At 48.5% G+C, this 12513-nt stretch overlaps 1 protein-coding gene across 1 annotated transcript; it reads left to right on the top strand.

The window, feature by feature from the left end:
- The first annotated feature begins 9921 nt into the window (after nucleotides 1–9921).
- On the top strand, nucleotides 9922–10778 carry LOC119266815 (Bowman-Birk type trypsin inhibitor-like). Its single transcript, XM_037548093.1, has 2 exons — nucleotides 9922–10082; nucleotides 10169–10778. The coding sequence occupies exons 1-2, from the start codon at nucleotides 9971–9973 to the stop codon at nucleotides 10582–10584; spliced, it is 528 nt and encodes a 175-aa protein (XP_037403990.1). The 5' UTR covers nucleotides 9922–9970; the 3' UTR covers nucleotides 10585–10778.
- The last annotated feature ends 1735 nt before the right edge of the window (nucleotides 10779–12513 follow it).

Here is a 12513-nt window from a genome sequence, read left to right as displayed (position 1 = left end):
TTAGTTGCATTCATTTGTGCCGGTGGAGCGGGGGAGGGTGCGGGGGTCGTCGGCGGTGGTGGAGTGGGGGAGGGCGCGGGGGGTGCTCGGTGGCGAGGGGGATCTGGCGAGGGGGATAGCGATTGAGATGGAGGGGGGGTCGAGATCGAGTGTCCTCATGAATATTCAATATTTTTTCATGAATTCAAAAAGTGCCCATGAAATTTTAAAATATTCATGATAGTTCAAAAAGTGCCCATGAAATACAATCGAGAAATGAAGACTACAATTTAAATACCATCGATCTTAGCTAGCTAGCTATCTGTTCACAATCTTCTTGCCCTTCTTTTTCGAATGGAGTTCTTCTGTGGAAAGGACGTCCTTTAGGTAGGGTGGTCTTGCTTCTTCTTGTGGTGTATGCTGCTACTTCGTCGTCGTCGTCATGTTCGATCATCGGGTCGCCGTACTTGTCGAAGTCTTGCTCATTGGCTACTCCATCCATTCTGATGATCTTCCTTTTGCCTCTCCTCACGACAACACGACTGGGCTTTGACGGGTCGGTAATGAAGAAGCATTGGTCCACTTGGGAAGCCAGTACCCATGGCTCATTTTTCGCGGTGACGTTTGCGCCCGCGGTCTTGGATTTGGCTTCGAGTATAACCATGGTGGTGAAATACCGGTCTTCTTTTAGGACGCTCTTGGCCCATCTAACACGGAACATCGGGACCTTCTCTCCAGCGTAGCTCAGCTCCCAGATCTCCTCGATCCTTCCATAGTATCTGTCCTTATCGTTACCGGTGTAGGATTCCATCGTTACCCCGGAGTTCTGATAACCATCGCTCTTCATGTCCTTGTCCTCGGTGTAGAATGTGTAGCCATTGATATCGTACGCCTCATAGGTCATCAGGTTGTGCTCGGCGCCCTGTGACAAGGTGAATATGAGTTGTTCTTCCGCGGAAGAATCCTCATGTAAAGGGTACAACAGAAGCTTCTGCTTGAACCAACGCGTAAAACATGAGTTGTGCTCTTTGATTATATCTCCGTCCGTCCTCGGTTGGCCTCGGTCATTGTACGTCTTCTCAATAAAGGTTTTGTGCTCTACCACCCAAGGATCGACCACGTCTATGTGTTGTAGCGCGACTAGGTTTGCTCTTTCAAAGTCAGCGAGTCGGCCCTCGAAGTCGACATGCATTTCGCGGCGACCCTCACGGTGACCCCATCCAGCGAGCCTGGCGAGGTGCCTGTTGACGGGCAGACCAACGGGGTTCTCGATGCCTAGATAATTCGTGCAGTAGGAGATGCACTCTTCGGTCAGAAAGCCCCTGGCTATACTTCCCTCTGGACGTGACATGTTGCGAACGTATCCTTTGATGACACCATTCATCCTTTCGAACGGCATCATGCTGTGCAGGAACGTCGGCCCGAGTTGGATGATATCCTCCACGATATGGACCAGCAGATGCACCATAACGTCGAAGAATGCGGGCGGGAAGTACATCTCAAGCTCGCATAGTATCACCATGATCTCTTCCTGTAGCCTTCTGAGTTGCCTCACGCCAACCGACTTCCGAGAGATGACGTCGAAAAAGTTGCATAGGACAAATAGCGTTTCACGGACGTGCGCGTCCATGATCCCACGGATTGCAACTGGAAGTATCTGCGTCATCAGCACGTGACAGTCGTGAGACTTCATCCCGCTGAACTTTTGCTTCGCTGGGTCTAGGTATCTGCTTATCTTCGCCGCATAACTGTAAGGAAGTTTTACTCCTACGAGGCAGGTGAAAAATTGCTCGATCTCCTCCTGACTTAGAGTGAAGCACGCGGGAGGGTAGTCATTTCCGGTCTTCTTGGCCTTTTTGCCTTTGCGACGAATTTCTGTGTCCTGCTTCGCCTCATCATCATCACCATCATCATCATCATCATCATCATCATCATCATTAGCGTGAAGCTCCTGCCTGATGCCCATTGATTTCAAGTCTGCCCTTGCTTTCGGCCCATCTTTGGTCCTCTCTGGCATGTTGAGCAGGGTACCAAGAAGACTCTCGCACATGTTCTTCATGATATGCATGACATCAAGGCTGTGAGGCACAAGGTGGATCTTCCAGTACAGCAAGTCCCAGAAAACAGACCTCGTTTTCCATACTTTCAGTAGCGGCTCTGGCGCCTTTCGCTTCTTTCCCGGCTCTGGCGCCTTTTGCTTCTTTCCCGGCAGTGGGCAATCTTTCCAATTTTTCAACAGCTCGTCTATTTCCTCGCCGCTCCTCGTACGCGGGCGTCTTCGGGGTTCGGTTTCACCATCAAACAGATCCTTGCGTTTCCTCCATGGGTCATCGTCGCGAAGCCACCTTCAATGTCCCATGAACACGGTTTTCGAAGACCCGGGATCTTTATCTAGCTGGCGATACATTGTGTCATCCATGCACATGACGCATCCAGAAAATCCGTGGACCACCTGCCCCGCGAGATATCCGTAACCGAGATAGTCGTGCACCGTCGTGAGCAGTGCGACTCTCATAGGGAAATATTCTTTCTCTGCGGTGTCCCACGTATTGGCTGGCGTTTTCCATAGCGTGTCTAGCTCCTCTTTCAGCAGCCCCAGATACAGATTGATGTCGTTCCCTGGTTGTTTTGGCCCTTCAATTAGCATACTCATGTGAATGTACTTCCTCTTCATGCACAACAAGGGGGGAAGGTTGTACATCCACACAAACACAGGCCAGGTGCTATGTGTACTTCTCTGGCTGCCAAACGGGTTGACTCCATCGGTGCTCGCGCCCAGCACGATGTTCCTTGGATCCTTCCCAAATTCTGGGTCTTCGAAGTTCAACGCTTGCCACTGGCTCGCATCTTTAGGGTGACTCGGCATCTTGTTTTTTTTTATTTATCTCTGGATCATTTTCGTCATCTTCCCGCTTCTTCTCCTCCCTATCCGCGTGCCAACGCAGGAGCTTTGCTACCTTAGGGTCCGCGAAATACCGCTGCAGACGAGGAGTGATCAGAAAGTACCACACCGATTTTTGAGGAGCTTTCTTCCTCTTCTTGTATCGAGTGACGCAGCACACCGGACATATGGTAGACTCCGCGTGCTCGTCCCGATAAATGATGCAATTGTTCATGCACACATGGTATTTCACTTGCGGTAAATCCAGAGGACACACGATTTTCTTCGCCTCCTCGAAACTGGTCGGGCACTTGTTCCCCTTGGGAAGACGTTCGTGCCAGAATGACATGTTCTCGTCAAAGTATGCGTTGGTCATTTTGTGTTTTACCTTCATCTCCAGAGCCATGAGCGTTACTTTCAGGCGGGAATCCTCGGGCCTGCATCCTTCATACAATGGAGTAACCGCGTCTATCTCCAGTTGATCCAGCTTGGCTTTCTCTCGGGCGGCAGCTCTTGCGTTATCCGTCTGCTTGAGAAGCAGCTCTTGAATATGAGGGTCCTGCACCCAGCCTCCATCGTCGTCTGCTCCGGCATCTTCATCTTCATGATCATGCCCTTCGTCTTGATCTTCCTCATCATCATGTCCGGCATCTTCTACATGATGACTGTGTACAGCATCACCGTCATGATCATGTCCTGGAGATTCTTCGTCTTCTCGCCCGCCCTCGCTGCGGTGGTTGTCTTGCTGCCCTTCCTCATTTCTTGCCCGGCCCCCATGGACAACTTCATAGTCATCTTCATCACCTTGCCATCGATAGCCATCCATGAAACCACGCAAAGAGCAGGTGGTCCCGCACCTGCCTGGAATCCGGATCCGCAATAAGGCTCTTCAGCTTGCATCTTCGACACGGACATCTTATCTCCGTCTCGTTCTTTTGAAGCATCTCGGCCTTTGCGGAGCTCAAAAACCTATTCACGATGCCTTCGGTCATCGTACGGACCATGGTCGCTTGCGGGGTAGAGCAAAACGATATTTTAGAACCAAGAAAAAATTTGGCATGACTTTCCCTAAAAATAGGACCAAAAAAATGCATAGTGCCAAAATTCTCGCCGAAACGGAAATGAATCAACATTTCGGCAGAATATTGGCAACTATCGCATTTCAAATACCGGTACCTGCAAACACAAACATATATGCAACACCACAAACATATGCAACACCACAAACATACATAGATCTAGCTAGGCCACAAAAAGTGCATGTGCACGTTGTTGGAGCGAGCTAGGGAGAAAAAAGTAGATCTACAACATAAAGATAGCTTTTCCCTTACTTACCTATCAAAAAAAGGTAATTTAACCACTTAATTTTGATGAATCTATGGTGCAAATGAGGTGAAGAGGAGGAGGCAGCCGACACAAGCTTGGAGAAGGAGGTGGAGGGAATGAAGTGGGGAAAGTGAGTGGGTAGGTGTGCCTGTCCAAAATATCTAGCTGGTCGCAGGTTACTAATGACGCACCACACAATCATGCGCCATTAGTAACCATACATACTAATGGTGCACCTGCTGGTGATGCGCCATTAGTAGTTTTGCAAAATATATATATATATATATATATATATATATATATACTAATGGCGCACCGTGGCATAGTGTGCCATTACTAGTTTGTGTGCCATTAGTAGTTTTGCAAAAAATATATATAAAAAAATACAATAGTGGCGCACTGTTTGGCTGGTGTGCCATTACTAGTTAAAACTAGTAATGGCGCACTGTGCCAGGATGCGTCATTAGTATGTTTGGAAAAATGAAAAAAAATTGTTACTAGTGGCGCACCATGTGTCTGGTGCGCCATTAGTATATAGTAGTGGCGCACAGCATGTCTGGTGCGCCATTGGTGTCAATTTCATCTATAGTCCTTTTTCTAGTAACGTAGTCTAAGTTACTTCCCACTATACAGGTAAATACATGCATATCATGGACCCACAATCTAGAAAGCTCTGTCGCTTCACTCTCCCGTCTTAGGGCAAGCCTGCACGATGCAAAAAAAACACCCTTTCCAAATAGTTTATAATAGACAGATACTTGTACAATGTCATCAGAAATACTTCTCCCACAAAATAAAATAAGTCGTCAGAAATACTTCTCCTGGAAAATACTAAATATGACTAATTTGCAGACAAGGACCCGCCATCTGACAGGCCTTGTTTTTGGCCCATCAGTGGTATGTGCATACCACTGACAATAGTTCTTCGACTAGCCTACACCTACAGGCAGATCCTTACTGGATTGATGTTACGGACTGAGTTGTCAAATCATGTTTGGGGATTAGGAAGGATGGGGTCCATCAGTTAAAAATCAAGGAGAGCAGTTATTGGTGGAAAAAGAGTCCGTAAGCAGCAGTCCGTAGGGGATCCCGTAAGTCTAGCATTTTTGATAGTTCTTAGCCCAGCCGATGGAGATAAAGTCCCAAAGCCCACTCCATTCGATTTTCACCTCCTCGTCTCCTCCCCGAGAGAATATCACGTGATAACATGGTTTCGATGTAAACCGATGGAAGACATGTCAAAAACTAGGTTTTAAAGTTTAAAGAATTCTAAAAAAAAATACAATATGTTAAGAGTGTGATGTTCTTTTAGCATGTGAAATTCTACGTTCAAACTAAATTTTGTTTGAGGTACAGAAAAATCAGCATTGAATTGTGTCGAACATGAAAAGTCACCATTGTTGAGTTAGTATTTTTCATAGCTCATAAATGATTTATGTTTGAAGTTAGAACTTTGTTGGGTGTAATAAGCCGCAGCGTCGAGCCTGGCACGGCTGGTGCGTGTATGGGCGCGCACCGGATGCATCGGGCGCGCCGGATCCGTGGGTGTGTGCGTGCGTAGGTGTGTGTGTGTGAGAGAGAGTGCGTGAGCCAGCGCGTGTGTGCAGGGGGGCCATGCCATGCTGTTAGCGAGCAAACAGGAGGGGGAGACGGCGTCGGGCGCGCTGGGAGGCCGTGGCGATCGCGTACGGGCGCGGTGCCTGGGCGCGGCCAGAGCGCGGAGGACGTGGGAAGTGGGTGGGCGAGTAGGTGTGAGGCGTGGGCTTGCAGGCCGGTGCTCGCGGGCATAAAACCCTGGATCCCTCCTGTAACTTGTTGACACGGTCGAGTTCGTGCTCGAGGAAAGAAAAAAGCGTTCGTGCGCTGGAAAAAACCCCTGTGTCCACCACTACTGTGATCTTCTTCTTCCTCTGTCTTCTGATCGAGCCACGGCAGGCGAGCGTGAGTTGAGCGAGAGGGAGAGGAGAGCTAAGGCTAGGGAGTGGCGGTTCCAACAATTGGCATCAGAGTCACGTAAGGATCAGGGCGCGCCGGCGATGTCGATCGTCCCCTACGGTGGCGGTGCGGGCGGATCACTGCCGCAGCTCAACGGCGACAACTACACGGCATGGGCCATCAAGGTCGAGGCGAATCTCGACACGGCCGGGCTGTGGGAGGCAGTGGTCGTGCCGGAGGACGCGGCGGCGGCCGTCATCGCGAAGAAGGACAAGCCCGCGCGCGCCTACCTCCTCAGTGCACTCGCGGAGAACCTGCTGATGTACGTGGCGTCGAAGAAAACTGCGGGGGAGTGGGCGAGCCTCAAGGCCAGGTACATCGGAGCTGATCGTGTGCGGGCGGCTCGGCTGGGCACGCTGCACGGGGAGTTTGAGCTCCTGCGCATGGCGGACGCCGAGACCCTGGATGACTTCGCCGGCAGGCTCGGTGGCATGGCTGTGCGCTACGCTGCGTTGGGCTCGACCCTGGAAGATGCGACACTGGTCAAGAAACTGCTCGACTCGGTGCCAGACTGCCTGTACGCGGTGGTGGCCGGGATCGAGCAGTTCTGTGACGTCGACACAATTGCGTTCGAGGACGCGTTGGATCGGCTGAAGGCCTTCGATGAGAGGCTGCGTCTGCGCGGGCAGGACGGAGGCAACCATGGCGGCGAGCAGCTGATGTTCACTGCGGCACAGTGGCGAGCGCAGGAGCGGCAGCGCGGCGGAGCTCGGGACGACGACGATGGGACGCGCAGCGAGGCGTCGGGCTTCAGCCGCAATAGACGAGGCAGGTGCTACAAGTGCGGCGAGCGGGGTCACTTCAAACGTGACTGCCCGCAGTGGAAGAAAGCGCCGGCGGCGGAGCGTGCGTTGCTGGTCGACGGCGACGTCGAGGACGCTAGCATGCTCTGAGCCGCGGCTTAGGGCGCGAATGTTGGGTGTAATAAGCCGCGGCGTCGAGCCTGGCACGGCTAGTGCGTGTATGGCGCGCGCCGGACGCGTCGGGCGCGCCGGGTCCGCGGGTATGTGAGTGCGTAGCTGTGCGTGTGTGAGTGCGTGAGCCAGCACGTGTGTGCGCGGGGCCACGCCATGCTGTTAGCGAGCAAACAGGAGGGGGAGGTCGCGTCGGGCGCGCTGGGAGGCCGTGGCGATCGCGTACGGGCGCGGTGCGTGGACGCGGCCAGAGCACGGAGGACGTGGGAAGTGGTTGGGCGAATAGGTGCGAGGCGTGGGCTTGCAGGCCGGTGCTCGCAGGTATAAAACCCTGGATCCCCCCTGTAACTTGTTGACACGGTCGAGTTCATGCTCGAGGAAAGAAAAAAGCATTCGTGCGCTGGAAAAACCCCTGTGTCCACCACTCCTCTGATCTTCTTCTTCCTCTGTCTTCTGATCGAGCCACGGCAGGCGAGAGTGAGGTGAGCGAGAGGGAGAGGAGAGCTAGGGCTAGGGAGTGGCGGTTCCAACAAACTTCACATGGCAATATAACATTACCCACTTAACATACTGTATTTTTTGTAAAAGAAAATGGTAGAAACTTGCAAACACGATTTCGATGAAGTTTTCATTTACACTATTAGGACAATTTAGATCAAACACTACAGCAATTCAACAAATATTTTTACAAACCATGAATCTGAATACATCAAATAAGCTAAATTAACAAATAATCCAGATGCAACAAATATCCCAATCAAATAAAATATTCAACTAAAATACACGAATTCAAAAGAAATATAAATACACTATCTCCCAGCTAGCTGGCAATTATATCCAATGAGAATCTCCTTCAACAAATGATGGGAGTCCTAGTCTTCAGTCTTTCCAGTACACCTCAAGAAATGTGTGAATGTGGTTTGTGTGCCTGCGAGGCCTGATGATTGGGCAAATACTTTCATAGTCACTGGGTCTTTGCATATTCCTTTCATCCTCGATAAGCATCTTGTGTAGGATCACACATGTCATGATATTTGTCAAAGCATCCTTTTTCTAGAAAAGTGTAGGCCCCGGAAAATTTAAGACCTTGATTGTGGCACTTGAAATGCCCTCTCAATGTCCTATCTCTGAGCTACTTGCGCCTTGGTGAAATGCTCAAGTTTTGTGGTTCTAGGATTAGAAATTGACTTCAAAAATGTTTATCAAGATGGATAGATGCCATCAGCCAGATAGTAGAGTTCTTCATACTAATGGCCATTCAACATAAAGTTGTAAGGTGGAGAAATACCATCAACTAGCCTTGAAAACATGTGAGCTCTCTGCAAGACATTGATGTCATTGATCCTGACAACCCCAAATGGCTATGGCAAATCGACAAATCTTCGGAAGCAACAACTTCAAAAATAAATTGTTGGATCATGGCAGTGCCTGTGAATTGTTATGCCAAGTTGCACGGGAAATTATTCCACCTTCGGTGCATACAGACAACACTCCCTAGCATCCAAGACCGATATTTTTGCTTCATGCGTTGATAGAATCCTTGTTGTCTCCCCGGCATAGATGCTTGCAAATACCGCTCTCCATAAACACTCGCCACAATTTTAGTGAATACTTTCCTGTACTTTATGATTGCATATTTGGCCATCCAAAGATACTCCTCCAATGCATCTGCAGGAGTGTGATATGCAATCATCCAAATTGTTGCGATCACCTTTTGACAAGGGGGGAAATCAAGGATACCGGCAACATTCCCCCATTTCTGGAAGAAAATTTCATTGGCTTCCATGTCGTCAGCAATTCAACGGAACAACCTTTCGGACATCCAGAAGCATCGCCGCAACACATATAATGAGAAGGTATGAACCGATAGAAAGTAACAACACATGAGCTTTTCGAGCCCTTCAATTTTGTTTCGGTGCACTGTCGCACGACCAGCCTGCGAACCTGCATGCTTCATCTTCTTTCCGATTGCCACTATCCATTAATTGAAGAACCATCAATGTACTTCGTCTTTTTCGTCATCCATGACTTCACTCTAGGATTTGGAGCTCCAATCCGACGATGGATCATCAAAAAAGTTGTGTGATTTTTTAGGAACTATTTCCTTCTTACTTGGATATTATCGGATTAAGTGAATAAAATTTTCAACCAACTAAAATTGGAAGTGGCATTGGTCCACAAACTAGTCAAGGCAAATTAATTTGCCCAAACCATATCTGTATATGGCATAAAATTATTTCTTTTTTGCGAGGGATATGGCATTATATATTATCTATCATGCCATTTGAAATAAATGTTTGAAAAGTACTTTTAAACATTTTTTTTCAGAAACGCCAGAAGATTTATATTAAAATCATATGTATATTGTTTAGTAAAATTTCTTCAAACTTTGACCAAGCTGTATTTTTGTATTCCAAACTTTACATTGTATTGTTGTTTTTAGCGGTACTATTTTGCATTGTTGCTGTGGCGCAGATTTTAAAAATTTTATGAGGGATGCTGTGGCGCAGCAACTACAGTAAACTGGCCTGCGTGTCACCGTCTCTCGAACGAGAATGGCCTGCCTTTCGAACGATCGATTAGCCACAACGTGGGTCACGTGAGGTACGGTGTGGGCCCGCAATTGGTGCATTGGATCCAGTCATGTGTAATCAAGGGAGAACGTGGGTCACGTGACCGCATGTACGGCTTCTGTCGACACTTTTGTCCATCTGTCTAGTCATCAGACACGCATATGTGCACGTGTCCTTATCTGCTCGCATGCAGCGATGTCCGCTCGTTAGGTGATCCATCGGTGTCCCGAGGCTACATATACGGCTGGCTGCTATCTAGCCAGCTTCAAAGCAAACGCACAAGCAAGCTCAGTAAGCACGCCATGGGAATGAAGCGATGCGTCGTTCCTAGCATCCTGCTGATGCTTGCACTGCAGGCAGCCCTCCTCGTCGCCGGCGACGTGGACGCCATTCTCCTGCCGAGCCAAGGCCAAGGTACGCGTGCGTCAACTCCTTTCTTCTCTAGTTCATGGCTTCAGGCGTCCATGAAAAACTGATTAACTGAGGGCTTGGGCTTGCAGACGAAGCAGCCATGGCGGCCAAGAAGAGGCCGTGGAAGTGCTGCGACCAGGCGGTGTGCACCAGGTCCATCCCGCCGATCTGCCGCTGCATGGACCAGGTCTCCGAGTGCCCCTCCACCTGCAAGGCCTGCGGGCCGTCCGTGGGCGACCCGTCCCGCCGCGTCTGCCAAGACCAGTACGTCGGCGACCCCGGGCCCATCTGCAGGCCCTGGGACTGCTGCGACCTGCCCCTGTGCACCAGGTCCAACCCGCCGACGTGCCAATGCATGGACGAGGTCGACAAGTGTGCTCCGACCTGCAAGACCTGCCTGCCGTCCAGGTCGCGCCCTTCTCTCCGCGTCTGCATCGACCGCTACTTTGGACCCTTCCCGCCCGCGTGCACGCCGTCAGAGGCTGTTGCCGCCGGCGGTAACTAGCACGCTCACGCGTTGATCACCCGATCAACGCCGTCGAGTGTCCTCTCCCGCCCTGCTGCAGCAGCAGTGTCTAAGAATAAAATAGAAATGGATGGCCTATATGTGTGGTGGACACACAATTATGAATAAGACAACGTGGCAATGTTCGATCTTTATCTTTATATAAACGAACGGTGCTGTTTTCTTCCGCTTCACATAGACTCTTTTCCTAAGAGGCAACGTGAACATATATTTTTGAGTTCTTTTATGATCAAAGTTTTAGAAACACACTAATAGAAATTAAAAAATGCATCGAAAATCCTGGATGCCGAAGACTTTTTCCTCTTACAACCATCGATAGCTGTGTCGTGAGTAAAATTTGTTGGTGTAGTCCTGGCCTCCATTTCAGCAGAGCAAACTTGTTTAGCCAAAGGATGAAGATGCACAACCACGTTATCCGCTCCGCATGCAGGCGTGTCAGCGGGCTCTCCTTTCCTTTCCACCGGTCAAACGTGTCTCCTTCCCTTTCCCCACATACAAACATTAAATACTAGTGCTAGTTTACAACCAATCTATTGTGCTAGTGGGCTTTTATGATGGCTTTAGGTGACATGGTATTGGTATATAGCTAGCAGCAGACTTTTTTATTAACCATGCTCTAAGTGGACGAATGCACTAAAGGTTGTTCAAACTATTCAGAAAAAGACTCTCATGATTACAGTCCGGATATTTATGAAGGATTAAAAGCTATTAATTTTGGAATTAGGATCAAACCCTAAGTAAAATGAAATATAATAATATGAATATATCTTGCTCTATTTTGAATTGACCGATTTTACATGGTGAAATCTCTTTAGAACCTCTATTTAGCATTCCAATATTATTAGGAACCTACAATAGTTATTCCATATATTTTTGAGTAATAAATCACATACTTACAGTTCAAACCCATTTAATCATTAAATGAAATTAAATTTCAAATAAAATACAAATATAATTCAAAAAAGGTTTTCAAGGGATGGCGGGGGTTGATGAGGGCTAACGGTGACGACGACCACACCGGAATGACTTCCATGCACGATGCATATATATCGTTGGTGTAGATCTCCGTAGCCGCGATTCAACATATGCATGTGATGTATGCGAAGAATCTGTTGTATGTATCATAGATACACCAGCTACTTATTCTACCTTGGTAGTTAGTGGCACCGACCTGTGGGACCCTGATGTCTGGGATCACTCACCATCACAAAAGCACGAGACACACACCCACACTTGAGACATTTTGCGCTGGAATCTCTAATGAGAAACCGGATAAACAAACTACCGCCATGGCAACCAAATAGCGTTGTTGCGGCGTAAAAAACATAAACGCCTAGTATATGTCATTTTTTCTCCTAAAAATACATAAAATCCAAATATATCACTGAACTGAAACCTCGTTAGCATTCCTCTTTACTTCTTGCAATCCCTACTCACTCAAAATTTATGGTTGAGCACAATCTCTATTTTCTTTCTTGCAAATCATAATCAAAACCATAGCCCACCATACATGAACTGTACAAGATGTCTAATCTCATTTTACCACCTATGAATGGAGTGTGCAGCCTCCTAGAAACCATCCCTTATTATAAAATAGAAAGATTGCACTTTGCATGAACATTTTCCTAAATCGGCCAGATCGGACCTATCTCACGTAAAACCTAGATCCCATCTCCTATATAAGGAGAGGGCGAGGGGGGCTCTCATTCCTATCTACATCTGTAGAACCATACTCTTGGTAGACTAATACTTCATTCCCATTGTAACCCTCGCACAAGGTACTCCACCATGAATACAAACACAAATCAGGACGTAGGGTGCTACTCCTTCCCAGATGCCCGAACCTGAGATAAAACACTCGTGTGATATCCGATCTGGTACTTCCAGCCACGTTCGCCACACTCCTGA

This window comes from Triticum dicoccoides, chromosome 3A (assembly GCF_002162155.2).
Source record: "Triticum dicoccoides isolate Atlit2015 ecotype Zavitan chromosome 3A, WEW_v2.0, whole genome shotgun sequence".
Taxonomy (NCBI): domain Eukaryota; kingdom Viridiplantae; phylum Streptophyta; class Magnoliopsida; order Poales; family Poaceae; genus Triticum; species Triticum dicoccoides.
This window is presented reverse-complemented; position numbering and strand designations above follow the sequence as displayed.